A 16193-nucleotide genomic window follows, 5' to 3' on the forward strand; every position below is an offset into this window, starting at 1 on the left:
AATACCTCAAAAGGGTTTGTTTATTTAGCCATAAAGGTGGGTGAACTTATTTTTACTTTCTTTAATGCAATTTTCATCAAAGTCAAAGCATTTATTCCAATTAAACTATACTCGTAAATAGGTATTTATGAAATGGCAACAAATAAATAATAGTCTGTCAATCTGTCCGTCAGTGAAACTAGTTGTTCGTTCCAAAGTGTAGCTTTGAATGGAGAAGAACGAGAAAGAAACTCCATTCGTTACTCTTTTAAAAAATATGAATGTTTACAATTTCTCTGACATATTTTTCACATTTTTGCGATCCCAGTATACCACGGGTATACTCAATAAAACCTGAGATAGAAAGAACGAGAGATTTAAAAAATATGAATGTTTACAACTTCTTTAATACATTTTTCCAATTTATAAATGTATCTACATAATATGTATGTGAGAACAATGCAGACACATTGCAACGCGCAAAACAAATGGTAGAACTTACTAAGTTAACCTAGTATACATATAAATTTTACCCATCTATGTACAATTTGTCCATAACAGTGACTTGTTATTTTACAGATATCAATATCAGCCGTGGTAGTGGTGATGTTCTCAGTCGTTTCGAGTCAACGACCTTCCTTCGCGGGATCCCGTCCCATCGGGTTCCCTGATACACCAAACAGGACGACCACAACTGTCGATCCTCTTTCAGACCGGTAATCTTTATATATATAATTCTTCTGTAAGTGTGTATGTCACTGAACTTCTCTTAAACGACTGGACCGATTTTGATGAATTTTTTTGTGTGTGTTCAAGGGGATCTGAGAATGGTTTAGATTCACAATTTTGTTCGCTGGACAATGTTTTTTTAATTAATTTTTAATTTATTAGTAGTTGTTGATTTTGGAATGTTTTACATAGGATCCGACAGACGGCGCTATCATCGCAGTGTCAAATATTAATGACGTTAGATATTGTCACATTTGAATAATAATTTTCATCAAAATGGTCCAGAATGTTTTAGCTTATTAAAAAAAGTTTAAAATTTTCAAATTAAAGACGTGTAGACAGGACAACGTCTGTCGGGTCCACTAGTATACATATACAAACATAATTGGATTATTTTTTAGTTTTTATGAATCTCAAGGTACAGCTTCTTAATAAAATGGCAAGGAACGGAACCCGAATTCGACCTTTTATATCTATCTTTTGGTCTCTGATCGTCCATATGTCATTGCTATTTTATTCCGAAGTTTAAGTTTTAGGTAGAATATATAGTTGAAACTAGTTACATAGATGTCTATATACCTACCAGAATTTGTTTCCACAAGATAATAAAAATACCTTACTACCTTTACCTTTAAAATAATCTAGAAGACGGACATTAAAATAAAATTAGTCTCTATTCATCTACCCTATTGAACTAAAAGTCAAAGGAATCCTTCGTAAGGAAACTATATTTCATTTTTATTAAAATAATTTTTAATCAAACAGCCACTGAATCGACATGGGCTTGGTCACTTTTTTATATTTTATATAATGATTTCCCTATTGAAAACAGGTCTTGTGAAGTAAACGTGTATTTTGTTGTAAAAAATCGATATTCCATTCGTTAAAAGTCTTCAAGTTCCTCCTAAATACAAGTTTTAATGAAGGCTAGAAATAATATTCCAAGATAAAGTTGTAGTCTTAGATTTCTCAAGGAAAAACGTTACGAATGAAAAATTATTAAGAACTGACTATTGAGACTTGAGACTGTGGAATATTCATTAAAGTCTGAATTCTATACATTTTGTGATAACACAAAACCCCCTATTACATGGGACTATTATTAGTCCAGGTAAACCTGTTGTCATATTATACTGGGTACAATTCCAGATCCCGTCTTACTATTGAGAATTTATTGCAAATAGAAAAAAAAAGCAAAGTATTACTGAGCTATTTTTGGTTTTTCCCAGTAGTAGTACTGAGCCTGGAATTATACCCGATATATGGCAAAAACCTTCGGCCTCTATTACATGCAATAGGTTCTCAACCTATTACATAGGACTTATAACACAACTGGTGAAAAGTGGTTGTACATTGTACAGTGGAATTACGTGCCGTAATGTGCAGCTGCACCTCTGCCTACCCTTTCGAGGATAAAAGACACTTGAAAAATTTATCGAAAACTTCATACTTCAATCGTAAATAACACTATAGAATGTCCAGTAAATAATTTAAATTTTAACATTTATTTTATTTTCTAAAATCATAACATTTCTTTTCCAGTTTCGGCGAAGGCACAACACAAAGACTGCCAATTGAAGCGAATGGAGACAGGGACCTAGTGGACAGACTCAGCAAGCTGCCTATAGACAAACAGCCATTCTGGTTTATCAACTGGCAAGCTCTAGAAGCCCATAGGCAGAAACCACAGACCTACCCACAAAGACCAAGCTCCTTCGTGGACCCAGTCCCCTTAAATTCCAATAGATTCCCAGCACCCACCTCACAACCTTTTAACACGGAACAAATTGCACCTGTGAACAGATTCGGACCAACACCAGCCTCCAGTCAATTCTCATCCCAATCACAATTTAATTTCAATAGCCAAACAAACAATGTTAATCCTAACGGCCAAATTCAACCCCAAAGTCAAAATAACCCAAATCAAGTGCCTCCACCTCAAATCATTCCAATATACCAAATTCATCCTTATGGTCAAAATAATGTTGCACCAGGCCATTTTACAAATCCAAATTTGCCCAATATTTCTACTCTTAATACCCCAAATGTACCACAACTTAATCCAAATGTCCAAATTACTCCCACTGGTCAAAACAGTCAATTTAACTTCACTTCCAGTTCAAGTTCGAATACTGAGGTGAATAACAAAAATGGTGTGGTAGAAACTACACAGAATTATAAATGGAATTATTTCACTTCACACAATACACATACGACACATTTCTACAAATATCCTGACTATTATGTTCAGACCAACCCTAAGCCTACTAAGTAAGATAGTGTAAGAAAGAGATAGGTATATGTCGCTCAGTATTCGCTTTGTATTTGAATAGTATCAGTCTCTAACATTAGAACTTAAGACTTATTTACCATGTCAGTTCATCCGTGATCATGGCGCTTGCAACAGTGCCGAAATGTCGGAAACTCATAGACATTAACCGATTCGTTGCGACGCCCATTTCGGTGCACTTTTATGCGTGGCGACGAACAAATATTTCGTGACACGACAGTCGTGTCAAGCGCCATATCAGTTGATGACACGCCTATTGTGCCATCAGCCATGTACAGAATAAAATGTTCTTTTTTCTTGTTTACCCTTGAATTGTATTTATTTTCGATTTGAGCGAGATAAAAGACATTTAAAAATGACACGAAACGCGTGTCATACGCCATATGTAAAAAAATTGGATGGCACGTCTGTCGTGCCATTCGCAACGAATCGGTTAATAAACAAGGTAAATATCCCGCCTTAAGTTCTAATGTCAGTATCAGTCTCTTTCGTGAACATGAAATTGATGATTTTTTGATAGTGATTGCCATATTAACTAAAAAATACGGTTTACTCACGTACATTAATGGAGAAAAGCTCTACTGGCTATTTAGTAGGCTGCGCGACGTCACCGCGTCTGCGCACGCTGCTCATAGTGAAGAGTCCTTCTGTGACTCGAAAGTAGTAGAGCTTTTCTCCATTAAATGAGCCATATTAACTAATAATCAGGGTTTACTCAAGTAAATTAATGCAGAAAAGTCTCTTTAGTAGGCTGCGCGACATCGCCGCGTCTGCGCACGCTGCTCATGATAATGAGTTCCTCTGTGACTCGAAACTAGTAGAGCTTTACTCCATTAATTTACGTAAGTAAACCGTGGTTTTTTAGTTAATTTTGTGTCTCACGATAGTTATTATAAAAATATAGTGATTGCCATATGGATTACTGAGTAATATATATATCTATCTCTTTTTATTAATAGTTGTAAGAATAAAACAAGGATATTTAATTTAATAAAACATTTTTATTGACTTTTTTAAATAAATAAAACTTAATTACTAAGCGTATTCTTAAAACTAAACCTCATAAGAGCGAATATAAATAAAAATAATAGTAAAATGCAAACAAATTGTTCATTTTATTTGACTTAAAAACCTTTCTACGAAGATTTTGTTTTAAAAAAGTATAAATTATTGTACAAAAATATCATAATAATTCAAATATCGAACGATATTTTATTGGTGTTGCCGTTGTAAAAAATTACGTCACACTAATGACTTTTCCTACAGATTTTTCTTTAAAAATCTAGATTTTTTTGAAGGCTAGACTTTATAGACATCAAGGCACTACGGAGCTAAGTAAGCACAGCCTAAAATGTGTTCAACTAAATTGTGAAACCTTTAAGTAATTAAAAAAATAACTTAAGTGTTACCAGTTATAAAAAACACAGAGACACATTCGAATTAAGAATTAACAATTATTATTTTTACAACTAAACATTGCTTTCATTGAATTTTATCATTAAAAAGAAACATAATTTAGGAATCAATAATATTGAAATTGGAACATTATTTAGTTAGGCCCATGTTTCAGACTTTTTTTTAGTTCTACTATAATGCAGGCCACTAATAAAAAACTATTTCATTACCCCAAAATATAAGAAAACAAAACATTCACATCCTTTCAATTCAATCAAATTTGAAATCTATTTCGTTAGACATAAGACATAAAAATAAATGCATCAATGGCATATTTTAAAATTACAGATTACATATTACTATTTACGTTTAACGACATCACTGTACCAAAGAAATAGAAGTCAAAATCGCTTGAACGAACTGTAAAAGCGTTTTGGTAAAGATTCCAATATTATGGACAGATTTTTATATACCACACTAAAGGTCGCATCGCACGCATCGTACGGATTCCGTATGACGTCATCGATACGCATCGCATGTAGGCATTGCCGACGAGCGGTCCGTACGATGCGGATCAGTGGACGCAGTTGTATAAGTTTCTATACAAGACAAACTAAAATCCGTTGCGTGCGATGCGTACGATGCGGGCCTGTGGACGCTTACCATAAAATCACTACGTTTTTGTATACAATAGGAATATACATAATTATTATGTAAAATGATATAAGTGAGCACAGAAACTCTTATTCATACACACACGTACATTATAAGGACTAAAAAAATCCTTAAATTAGGACTCAAATGGATTTATTAGCTTATCTTTTGTTCCAATGGATTTCTCAGCTTAAACAAAGAAAGCTGCAATTGATTTTGAACCCTATTAGCATGTGGGTAAAGTTGAATTTATTGTAAGCGCACCATTGTTTCTTTTTCATAATTATAAACATAAATCACTTGGATATCGTTCACTACGTTGTATAAAATTACAAAAAGGATTGTAATATACGATTACAGTGCAGATAGCGAGCGACAAAGGACTTTTAAAGTATTAAAAAAATATTTAGTATGGAAAAATAAATTATTGAAAAGCAGAAATGTTCAGAAAAAATGACCAGCCACTATCAATAAATAGCATCTATAAAAATTTCGGCCACTTAACTGTACCCTTAGTATTTGCAAACCATCTACCATACGTAGGTATTATTGTAAATCCCCCATCCCCCATTTAAGGGGAGGGGTTATTTCAACTATCGACATTATTATTATCATATAACGATAAAGCGATTCTGTTTCATTATTTAAAGAGTACTTTCGACACGATAAAAATATGGTCATACTGTAGAATGTAGATGCTGAATATTATTTAATGTCGCTATCTACACACACAGACACACATAAGTACAATAATCACATAAACCACTCACTCAAGCTACCTAACTACCTCGTTATAAAAATATAACCGTCGATTCAGGACTCTATTTCATTAGGACAACACTGTACAGGCAACTAGTTGCGCCACCATGTTTTTAAACCTCGTATAAGTGACACCAAAACAACTAGGTACCAAGAATGTCAGTTTAAAAAATTAAATTCGAAAAGTGTTCTTTTGTTTTGTATGAGTTGTACTACGTAAAAGAATGTTAACCCATTCAACATAGTTTGGTAAATTAACAGTTGCGTGACCTGGTGACTCGGTTGCCGGCAACTATTTAGTTGCGCAACCATATAGTTGTCGACGACTGATCGTACAACCATGTTGTCTTAATGAAATAGGGCCCTAACGCCCTTACAATAGATACATAAAACAAAACTGTACATATTTTATATTCGCAAATTATGATACATAATTTGGCTGAATAATACTATTTTATTTGTCGGTCGAAAACATTTTTTAAAAGTAAAAATTATCAAAAAAAAAATAAAAACGAAAAACAACGAATCATTGGCTCTGATCAAGGTGGGGACAGATTTGTGAGAACATTTAACTTAGAAAAAAAACTTAGCTTTTTAATATATCAAATGAAGTCAAAATAAGTATGTATGGCGTGTTTAATATTAGAATTGAATTAATTCATAGCAAAGTCATAAACAGACATTTTGTCTCAAAAATATTAAGGCACGAAGCATTTTAAGGCACTTTTAAGTATTACCAAAAAATAATCGATATTAAAACAGAAATCGATGTGTGTATTGCAATCGATTTAATTTACTCGATTTTGTCACAAAAAAGAGCACACGAATAAAGCTTCTCAGTTCTCTCAAATCTGTTCCCACCTTTAAATAACATGGTCCTTTATTACCGTGCAACAACCAGTATTGTGCAAAGGGTTGCTATCGTCAACCAGCTAAACCGGTTGGTTTGTGAGCCGGAGGTTTTTGTAACCGACGGCAAATTCACGCTTTTGTAGTGACAGGATTTTTCTGATGTTTCATTGTCCGTCAACTCTGTGTAGTTCGGGTAGCTCTGTATTTGTATTGGCTGGAAAAGAATAATAATAATATTATATTAGAAAGTTACTACTGAGGTTACTTGTGCTTGTCTATGCAACTTACAAGCATTGAGGAAGCAAGCTTACAAGGCTTATGTTGAGGAATATATTTTTTTAACGTTGCCCCACACTAGGGATTTCTCCTGTATCGTGGGTGCGTTTACAAACATACATTTTCACATACAAATGACACCCAGACCCGAAGCAATAATTGTTATTGATCACACAAAGAGTGGGTCCACGTGGGAATCGAACCCGCTACACGTTGCGCGGCAGCCAGTTGCCTATTGAATTTTATGATGTCAATAATCGAGAACGTTACGTGAGTAAGCCGATAACATAATAATTAATTTAGTACGTCTCACGAAAGTTACAATAAAATCAACGTTAATAATATTTTTTGTCATTAGTTAATTTTTAATTTATGGTTTTTAGAAGTCAGTTTTTTTTATGATTTGGACAGGCGCGGGGCCCGTAGCATTTGCTGCCTTCTGTTACATGGCTAATCCGGCGCTGCGTCGATGTCATCAAAAAATAAAGTAATAATGCGACAAAATGAAGTAAGACACTCACCACTCCCCAAGCATCGTTCCTCGTCTTACAGAAGGTCATGTGCATGCCCTTGTAGAGCGTCTTCTCAATCTGTTCGGTTAGCAGCGGCTCGGCCCACGGCATCTCGTTCAAGTGCGCCATGAACGACTTGTTGCGGAATTCTGGAGGCTCCCAGATTACTAGTTCCTCTGGAAAATATAAGATAAATAGTTATAATTTAAATACAATAATTCATGGCTCGTGGTGTGAAGGTTTTTTACCTAGCCTTACACATTCTCTTTTGCGTCAGGGAGATAATAATAACCCTATTATAATCTCTCTAGATGACTATTTTTTATTTTAATGTCGGTCTTGTAGATTTTTTAATATATGTGATACGTAATTTTTATTTTCTTACGAAAAGAAATACTTTCAAAGATATATCGATTTAAAATATAGCGTGAAGACACATTTAGGTGCATTTTATACGTACAAAATTAAATCCTACACTTTCGATTCGTTTTATCTAAAAAATGTTGTCTTATATGAGAAAATAATATTCTTTCAGTACCTAACTGACGGACTAAATAGACTTTTAATTTCATACCCTGTCGTCATCCCTATTATACGATTCATTAAAATTACATAGAAGAGATAAATGTTACTCACTCATCAAACCGACTCCTTGGTCGTCACCCTGGACTCCTTGCTCTCCGTTCGTGAGGTCCATCGCGTGCTTCGAGGCCTCAGCATCTGACAGTGTTGGTAGGTTTTCGAAGGTTCTGTAATATTTGAGAGGTATTATAGTACTGAAATTAATTTTGACCATGTTAAAGTGATTAAACGTACATTACTATTTATCTACTTGTAAGATTGCCTTGTTGGTCGAGTGATCGCAAGTGCGACTGCCGGGCAAGGGATCTCGGGTTCAATTCCCGGTGCGGACAAAGTATTATTGGGCTTATTTCGGTTTTTCGAAAATTTCTCAGTAGTAGCATGGAGCCTGGAATTGGTGCCCAGTATATGGCAATAGGCTCAGCTTTTAAACTGACATGGTCACTAACACTATTAATTAGAACTTATGACGGGAATTTTACCATGTTTATTGAATTTGGTGAGTTTATTGAATTTGGTGAATATCGGAAACTCACCAAATTCAATAAACATGGTAAATATCCCGTCATAAGTTCTAATAATAATAGGCTCACCCCCTATTACATGGGATTTATAACATAAATGGTGAAAAGTAGGTGTACATTGTTCAGTGGCATAATGTGTACCTCTGCCTACCCCTTCGGGGATAAAAGGCGCGAAGTTGCATATAATTTACTCTATAACACTCACCCAGAAGAAAGGAAGATATTCTCGACTTGTGTGAAGTTCAATCCGTAGAAATGTTTGACTCCAAACGTTTCGAAGAACTCTTTAACTGGTGTCATGGAGTAGCAGCCAGCCAAGTTCGTTCGTGGGTAGTAGAGGATAAAGGATAGGCACATTTCCTGTAAAACATTAATAAGTGGTTTAATAAACGCAGCTTGTTATTTCATAATGCACCTTAAAGGAAAGTGGATAAGACTGAAATTGGTTTAGCAAGGTTTGATGTGGTAGGTTTTCTTAAAGGGTACTTTTGAACTAACAAAACTTATTTAAAATGTAACTCAAAGCTAAAGTAATAAAGACTGAAATGCAACTACTTATTGTATTGTAATGGTTATTATTTAATCAAAGAACTATGATTGAAATTAATTTAAGTCTTTACCTGTTTAGCCGAATATCCTCCCAAAATAGGTTTGTCCTTTGAAGTGCTGTCGTAAGTACATTCAGTAATCAAAGTGTCTCCCCTCATGAATTTCCTTCCACGAGGAACAATGCGAGACTGTTGGTAGTGGGAGTCGTAAGAATTTTCCTGAAAAATTGTAAAAAAAATATTTTAGCGCCATCTATCATGTTTTACACAAATCATTTTTTGTCTTCGTGCCTAACGCCATCTAGTCAAATTGTGAAGAACTACTTACTATTTTACAGTGTTTGTGCTAATGCCATCTAGTAAAAACATGTTGAACTACTTGTAATACACGTTGCAGAAAATAGTAATCAATTTAGAATGTAGATGGCGTGAAATACAAAATTGTTTACCTCTGATATTCTTGGTAGTTCTTGGTTGCCTCTGATATGCTTGAGAGAAATCTTCCTTGCTGTGCCGTGAGCGTGTAGCAGAACCGATACAATGTTTACTCCTTCTTCAGGTAAAGTCTGCAAAAGATAAAAAATATTTTTTAGTATAATCTTCTTCAAAAGTGTAAATTTATCAAGTGATTTCTAAAAATACAGTAAGTAGACCTTTTTTAACAGATTTGAGACACAAAAATCTACTTATGCTATAAAACAAATAAAGTTGAACAACCAACAATCAACTCACACTTTAAATAAATAAAGTTTAATATGAAACAATAATTTTAAAAAATATTACAACAATATGTCACTACATAAAACCCCTATTCATCTATGCCACTATATTAAACCCTTAAAAATATACCTTACCACCTACAACATAAAACAGATTATCCCTTACCGCTTCAGTACACTCAGTGCTGCATATGCCAACAGTTCTATAGTGCTTCTGTTTTGGTGGGATCACGTGGAGAGCTGACACCCCAATACCGGCGCCCAGGAGTGCGGCGTCATGCTGCCTTAGAGCTGATGTGTAGTGGACTCGGATACCTGAACTGTCCAGAACTGGGGAAGAAAAAGTAATTAATTAGAAGAGATATTGTCAAGAAAGTGTCTTAAAACAAAATGAAATATTTTAAGGGATCGAAAAAATTGCGAGTAAGATGCGAGTAAGATGTGCTATGAAGATGTACCGCTGCAAAGTAGCTGTGCGAGAAAGATACGGGTGTCGAGTTTACAATGTATCGATAGTAGGAAAGCTATCCATAACAGACATGTATAGCATGCATCTTTCCATATAAAAAACATAGCTTAACTGAGTCAGTTTCTACCAGTGCTAAGGTATGTGTACCAATGACTATGAGATTGTTAGAAACCAAACGCATCCACAGCAACGTAGTATAGCAAATCTCTAGTCGAAAAGCACACAAACAGCCGCACTCAGACATTAAATGACTACTTAAACTATTCCTTATTAGCGATTTTGTATCGAAAGCAATTGCTTTAGGAACCTACCTAGTCCTAATGCCTAATGTGCTAAGGACTAGGTTAAGTAACCACTAATTGACTCTGAATACGGCAGTAAATCACACAAAACAATAGCCATATTACAAAATTAACTTACCGTTATGCAATTCCTGGTTATCATAATGAATCTCAAGCATGTAGTACGACACACCCCCCTTCTCACCCAGCGGTATTCCGACATTTTCAGGAAGGAATTCACCTGTAAATAATTAAGCTAATTAATTTACTTCAACAATTAGATGTTTATTAAGATTTTCTTGTTCATTATTTTGTAAAGGAATCCATCAAGGTGTTTTCAAAGTTGGTGTTGAGAACAAAAAGGATTTTGGTAATGGAATATAAAGAGATTATTGTGTGAATTTCGTAATGGATATTTTAAGGGATTATTTGGATATTATGTTATGTTAAAGTCGATATTTATTTGTTGAACAAAGAGAGAACAAGACGTGTGTATCGTCACGCCTTTATTCCCTAACGGGTTGGCAGAAGTGCCGTATAAAACCTATGTAATAGGGGGTGAGTGTATTGCCATATTATACTAGGCACGATTCTAGACTCCTTTCTACTACTTAGAATTTTTTGAAAAATCTAAAAATCCCCAATAATGCTTTGCCCGTCTGAGGAATCGAACTCGAGACCACTTGCCCGGCAGTCGTACTTACTTACCCTTCTTTAACCAACAGACAAAAAGGAATAGAGTAATTATTCTTTAGAGGTACACAACTCAAAAATACCTATGTATTTTAGGTTTACCCGTTTTCGTCAACCTCTCTTAAAATTTATAGAACCTTTAAACTAAGATAGGTGACACTAAAACCAACCTAACTACGCTAAGTAACTCATAATTAAGATATGAAGATTTAGGCGTCAAAAAGACTACTGTACTTAAATAACATTCAAGAACACATACCTCGAGACCCAATAGCCCAAGCCGCGATAGGAGTAGCACAGGTCGCCAACCCACTAGGCCTATTCGGACCGAAGTACCCATCGCCTTCAGCCCACGCATTCCAGAGATCCACATCATCATCGTGAACGCACTCATAGAGAACCATGTGATGGACCGGCGACATGCTGTTAGGATCTTCCACTGGAGTGTTATTCCTGATAGGTCGGCTGTCAATAAGGGGCTCGTAGCCTATTATGTGGTGCTTCTTCGGTAGGTCCGGCACTTTGAAGATCTTGCACCAGAATAGCGTTGCCATTACGTAGGGGATTGTGAGCTGAAATTTTTTGAAATGAGATTAGGAATTAAGTTAATATTTGTTTATGAATAATTTTGGTGGATTTTCAACAATTATTAAAGTGACTGCATTACAATTGGGTCCAACTTAATAATCAAACAGAATGGTATTATAATAATAATTATCATTAGTATTAGGGTGATATTCCTGTGCTACTGCTATCGGTAGATTTGCTTACTAGAGATACAATTTTGACATAAGCTCCATACAAAATGCGTCAAAATTGCATCTCTAGTAAGCAAATCTACAGATAGATAGGTTATTGAAATTGGCCGTTAGCAAGTGACTTGGGGATTGCGACGCTATGCCAACAAGAAAGAGAGGATATGGATATTGGTGCTCTCTGTTACTAGTCGTAGTTAAGATCTAGATAATAGTTACATTTAACTAATTACTACTCACATTAGTCAACCTAACATCCCAATGGCTAAGAGGTATGGAGTCAGGTTTTGATACAGGCTGCAGCAGTCTTAGAGGCCTGGCGCCACTCTTCACATGCTTCGGTAGCTGTCCATCAGAATCGTTCGGTCCTAGCGCCCAAAGGATTTGTGTTGTGTCATCCTGTTGAAAAATACAATTGAATAAAGTTGTAAGTAAACACAAGTCTATAATTAAAAAAATCTTTAGATTCAAAGATAGCGATATGCCTGTTGTGTATAAGTGTTTTTTTATAATATAAACATTGCCCCATACTAAGATTTTCTCCTGTGTCGTGAGCGCGTTTATAACCATACAAGTTCATGGTCACAAGACACGCAGAGCCGAAACAACAATTTGTGGATCACATAAAGAGTTGATTGGTGCGGGAATTGAACCCGCTACACGTTGCGCGGCAGCCGGTGCAGTCAGTGATATCAGTAACACCAAAGGCGTTACAAGTGCGTTACCACCCAAAATTATTTTTATGAGACAAGCTCGCCACAACCTCTCATACCGCTGCAACTCCTGTAAGCCAGGATCTACAGTAGATACAACCATGAAAACACCGGAACACTGAAGTCCGGCGCGTCCCAGGGACATGAATGACTGTCTTGGTTCCCGCAACGAAATAAATCAGAAGATATTTTTAGAGGAGAAGAAAAAGAAAACTTCTTAACACATTGAACGCCGTGGTGGTCACGGTCACCGGTGACCGACGTTAGCGGAGGATTCGCCTTCAACAGTTTTCTATTGGCAGTCAAAGACTTAAAGGATATCTGCTTACCCTAATAACGAAGTCTTGTTTGTCGCACGTGTCAAGCTGTCTCCTAAACTCCACAGTAGTGTGTGTGTTGTTCTGATACCCTGTTATTAGTTCATAGTTCTTCACGTCGTCTGCGATCGCTCGGTCTTCGAATTCGGAGCCGTAACAGTCCTGTAACAAAGAAAAAATATGTTTTTTTAGTCTTGTTTTTACTTTTATAATAACTATCATGAGACGTGCTAAATAAACTAAAAATTACGGTTTACTCATATGAGTATTTGGAGAGTACTTTACTAGCTTCGAATCAGAAAATTTCTGACGTGTCTGCACACGCTACTCAATGAAGAGTCCTGCTGTAATTCAAAACTAGTAGAGCTTTTTCTTAGTCTTGTTTTTAATATACACATACATCATACGGTATGTCAAAAAAGCTATAGGTACTGCTGATTCTGTTCTCAGAAATCGATATCAAAGGCAATACATATTAAAAAATATTTCAATCTACATATTATAAAAAAATATTCGCTTTTGCACCTAGAAAAGACAGCATTTTAGTACGGTGCTCAAATAAATGCTAACCAATTTTCATTGTTTTATTGATAATTTTATAATGATTTCTTAAATCATACAACGTGATCAAAAAACATCCTTCCTTATAAAAATTGGAAACGAGTACAAGTAAACGTTCCAATTTCGTAGTAACAAAATATGTCCAAATTTTTACGTCACGTTACGTGATCTCGAACCATTTAATGGCAAGCAATTAAGACTTAAAAGGACTTTTAATGTACATTTGGACTTTAATGACCATTATAAGTTGTTTTACTATAGTTAAATACTGAAATAAATAAGATCATTTGTTACAACACTCAAATTGGATACTTAAACTAATGTAAACTTAGAAGTTTTGATTAAATCTAGTTTAGTAAAGAGTAATTACTTTGGTGTGCTATAAAGTCTCAATGATTAAAGTTGTTTTTAGTCTGTGGTTGTAAAAAGTGTGATTGTTTATTAATATAGTCGCTAGAGGCGCTGGTGTAGTTTTATGGTCTTTGAATTAAGAATGTTTTTAAATATGCAAGGCTTAAAATATAGTTATATTTTCACCAGAGGGATAGGTAAAATATATTACATTTTATTTATTTATTTATTAAACTATATAGCTTCGCCCGCGTTACCATGGAATACAAGGTATATCCTATCACACAAGTCAGCTCATACCCTGCCTATACAATACCAAATTTCATCAAAATCCGTTCAGTAGTTTCAGTGTCATATATCATCCTCCATACAAAATAAACTCTCACATTTATATATGATTTATTTAGAATAGTGTGATAATGGTTGTGACGTAAGTGTAATGATTAAACTATTCTCATAAAATATCATATCATTTAGTAGGTAACTTTAAAACCCCAGTTGGCGACTAGTTCAAAAATAAGTTACATCTGTCCTTTAAAAAATACATAAAAATTAAGCAAATATAGCACTTATGGCACAGTAAAGAAAGGTGGGGTAGCAAATAGCAATTAACTGCAGTCTATTAATAGCCAAAGTGCCAGATTTTATGGTCTATTTTTTGCGCACGCGCTGCCATCTGCGGTTATTTTGAACTACATAGTAGAGGGAATTGTATTTGCAAAAAAAAAATATTGACATATAAAAATGTGTTAAAGGAACACTACACAAGAATAATAAAAGTTTATTAACACACGATGTCCTAAATTCGATTACCGAGTTACGTAATTGTTATTGATATCTGACTAATAACATAAATGGTGTAAAGTGCAAAATACACTTTATTATTAATTGTAATGTAATAAAAAAAATATTATAACACATACAATTAATATGCCACCTTTACTCAGCTTTACAATGTAAGATGCCGTTAAAATTTAAAAACGAAACAGCTGATCGATTCGAGACTCGTGACGTCACAAAACGATTTAAAAAAAGGAATCAGCTGGCGCGCCTCACTAATCTTAAGGGCCTGAACAGACGAGGAATTTGTATCCGCTGAAGATAAAAAAAAAATATATAAAAAAAAGTTCTACCTAGAACTTGAGTCCACTGTATCACAGGATATTCTTCTTTGTGAGTTATTCGATATCTACAGCATTATAATGAAGAAGAAAAATTATATTGTTTGTGCATTGAAAATGCTCCGAAACTACTGAATCAATTTAAAAATTCTTAGTAAGTAGTCGTGCGAGCAAGATGCGTAGCTGAAGTATGCGATGTATCGATAGTAAGGAAGCCATCTATAGCACGCATCTTTCCATATAAAAAAGTTTAGCTGAGTCCATATAAAAAAAGAATATGATTGGTGGAAGCCAAACGCATCCACAACAACGTAGCATAGCACATTTTTGATGGAAATGAAAACTAATGCAGCCATTAAGAGCCAAAACCGATCGTCTTTAAGGACCAATCTTCTTTAACAAAAAAATACTCCGCAGATAGTCCTTCGCCCGTTCCTTAAGACACATCCTTTCCTCAATAGAAGACAGATGCCTCAAAGTACAAAGGTAGGTAAACATAATCGTATACTATTATAAATTCTTTTTTCTGCCGGCAGATGTCGCGTGCACGTGCCATGCCTGATGTTCAAGCACCTGGCTTAGCTTGTAATGATAGGGGGACTACATATGCCAAATGTCAGGAATTTATCCTTATTTTTTTCCCATTTTTGAACGATTGGTTTGACCTTTCTAGAAGGTTCTGGGTGTTTTTTTGGCGGTGTTAAGGTATTGTTGTGGTGGATGTGTTTAATTTGTGGTTTGGTGTTCGAAGATCGTCCAGGATCATCAAGTATAGGAACATTAAAGGTTTCATTTCAAGTTTTTTTTATCAGATATTTTATCAATATATTATTATGGTGGATTGTTTACTCGTTAAGTTAAGTAATTTCTTTCTTGTTCTTCTCCATAGGAATCTACACTTTGGAACGAGCAAATAGCTTCACTTGAGGATCTGTCTGTCGAGTCATTTTACTTTAATATTGTAATATTGCCCTCTGGGGCTATGTAAAAAAAATTGATTCATAGGTATTGAGCATGCGAAAGCTATCTAATCATTTTTTAGGGCACGATCTCAATGACATTGTAACAATTAAACCAAAGAAAATACTACGTAACAACACCGAAATCGCCTAT

General features: G+C 35.0%; 2 protein-coding genes across 2 annotated transcripts in view; one reads left to right on the forward strand and one right to left on the reverse strand.

Annotated features, from left to right (window-relative positions):
- Positions 1-3143, forward strand: part of LOC118272089 (fatty acyl-CoA hydrolase precursor, medium chain-like) — a 38389-nt gene extending 35246 nt beyond the window's left edge. The window contains exons 5-6 of the mRNA XM_050693630.1: positions 596-695; positions 2251-3143. Coding sequence (XP_050549587.1) covers positions 596-695; positions 2251-2983 — 833 coding nt within the window. The 3' untranslated portion in view covers positions 2984-3143. The remainder of the gene's footprint in view (positions 1-595; positions 696-2250) is intronic.
- An 836-nt stretch (positions 3144-3979) lies between these two features.
- LOC118271857 (MOXD1 homolog 1) overlaps positions 3980-16193 on the reverse strand; it is a 78201-nt gene continuing 65987 nt past the window's right edge. Inside the window, exons 4-14 of the mRNA XM_050693621.1 lie at positions 13060-13209; positions 12258-12416; positions 11522-11834; positions 10709-10810; positions 9986-10149; positions 9550-9666; positions 9173-9319; positions 8758-8912; positions 8083-8195; positions 7456-7622; positions 3980-6872 (exon numbers count right to left, since the gene is read on the reverse strand). Of these exons, the coding sequence (XP_050549578.1) occupies positions 6690-6872; positions 7456-7622; positions 8083-8195; positions 8758-8912; positions 9173-9319; positions 9550-9666; positions 9986-10149; positions 10709-10810; positions 11522-11834; positions 12258-12416; positions 13060-13209 (1770 nt within the window). The 3' untranslated portion in view covers positions 3980-6689. The remainder of the gene's footprint in view (positions 6873-7455; positions 7623-8082; positions 8196-8757; positions 8913-9172; positions 9320-9549; positions 9667-9985; positions 10150-10708; positions 10811-11521; positions 11835-12257; positions 12417-13059; positions 13210-16193) is intronic.

This window comes from Spodoptera frugiperda, chromosome 5 (assembly GCF_023101765.2).
Source record: "Spodoptera frugiperda isolate SF20-4 chromosome 5, AGI-APGP_CSIRO_Sfru_2.0, whole genome shotgun sequence".
In the NCBI taxonomy this organism is placed as follows: Eukaryota; Metazoa; Arthropoda; class Insecta; order Lepidoptera; family Noctuidae; genus Spodoptera; species Spodoptera frugiperda.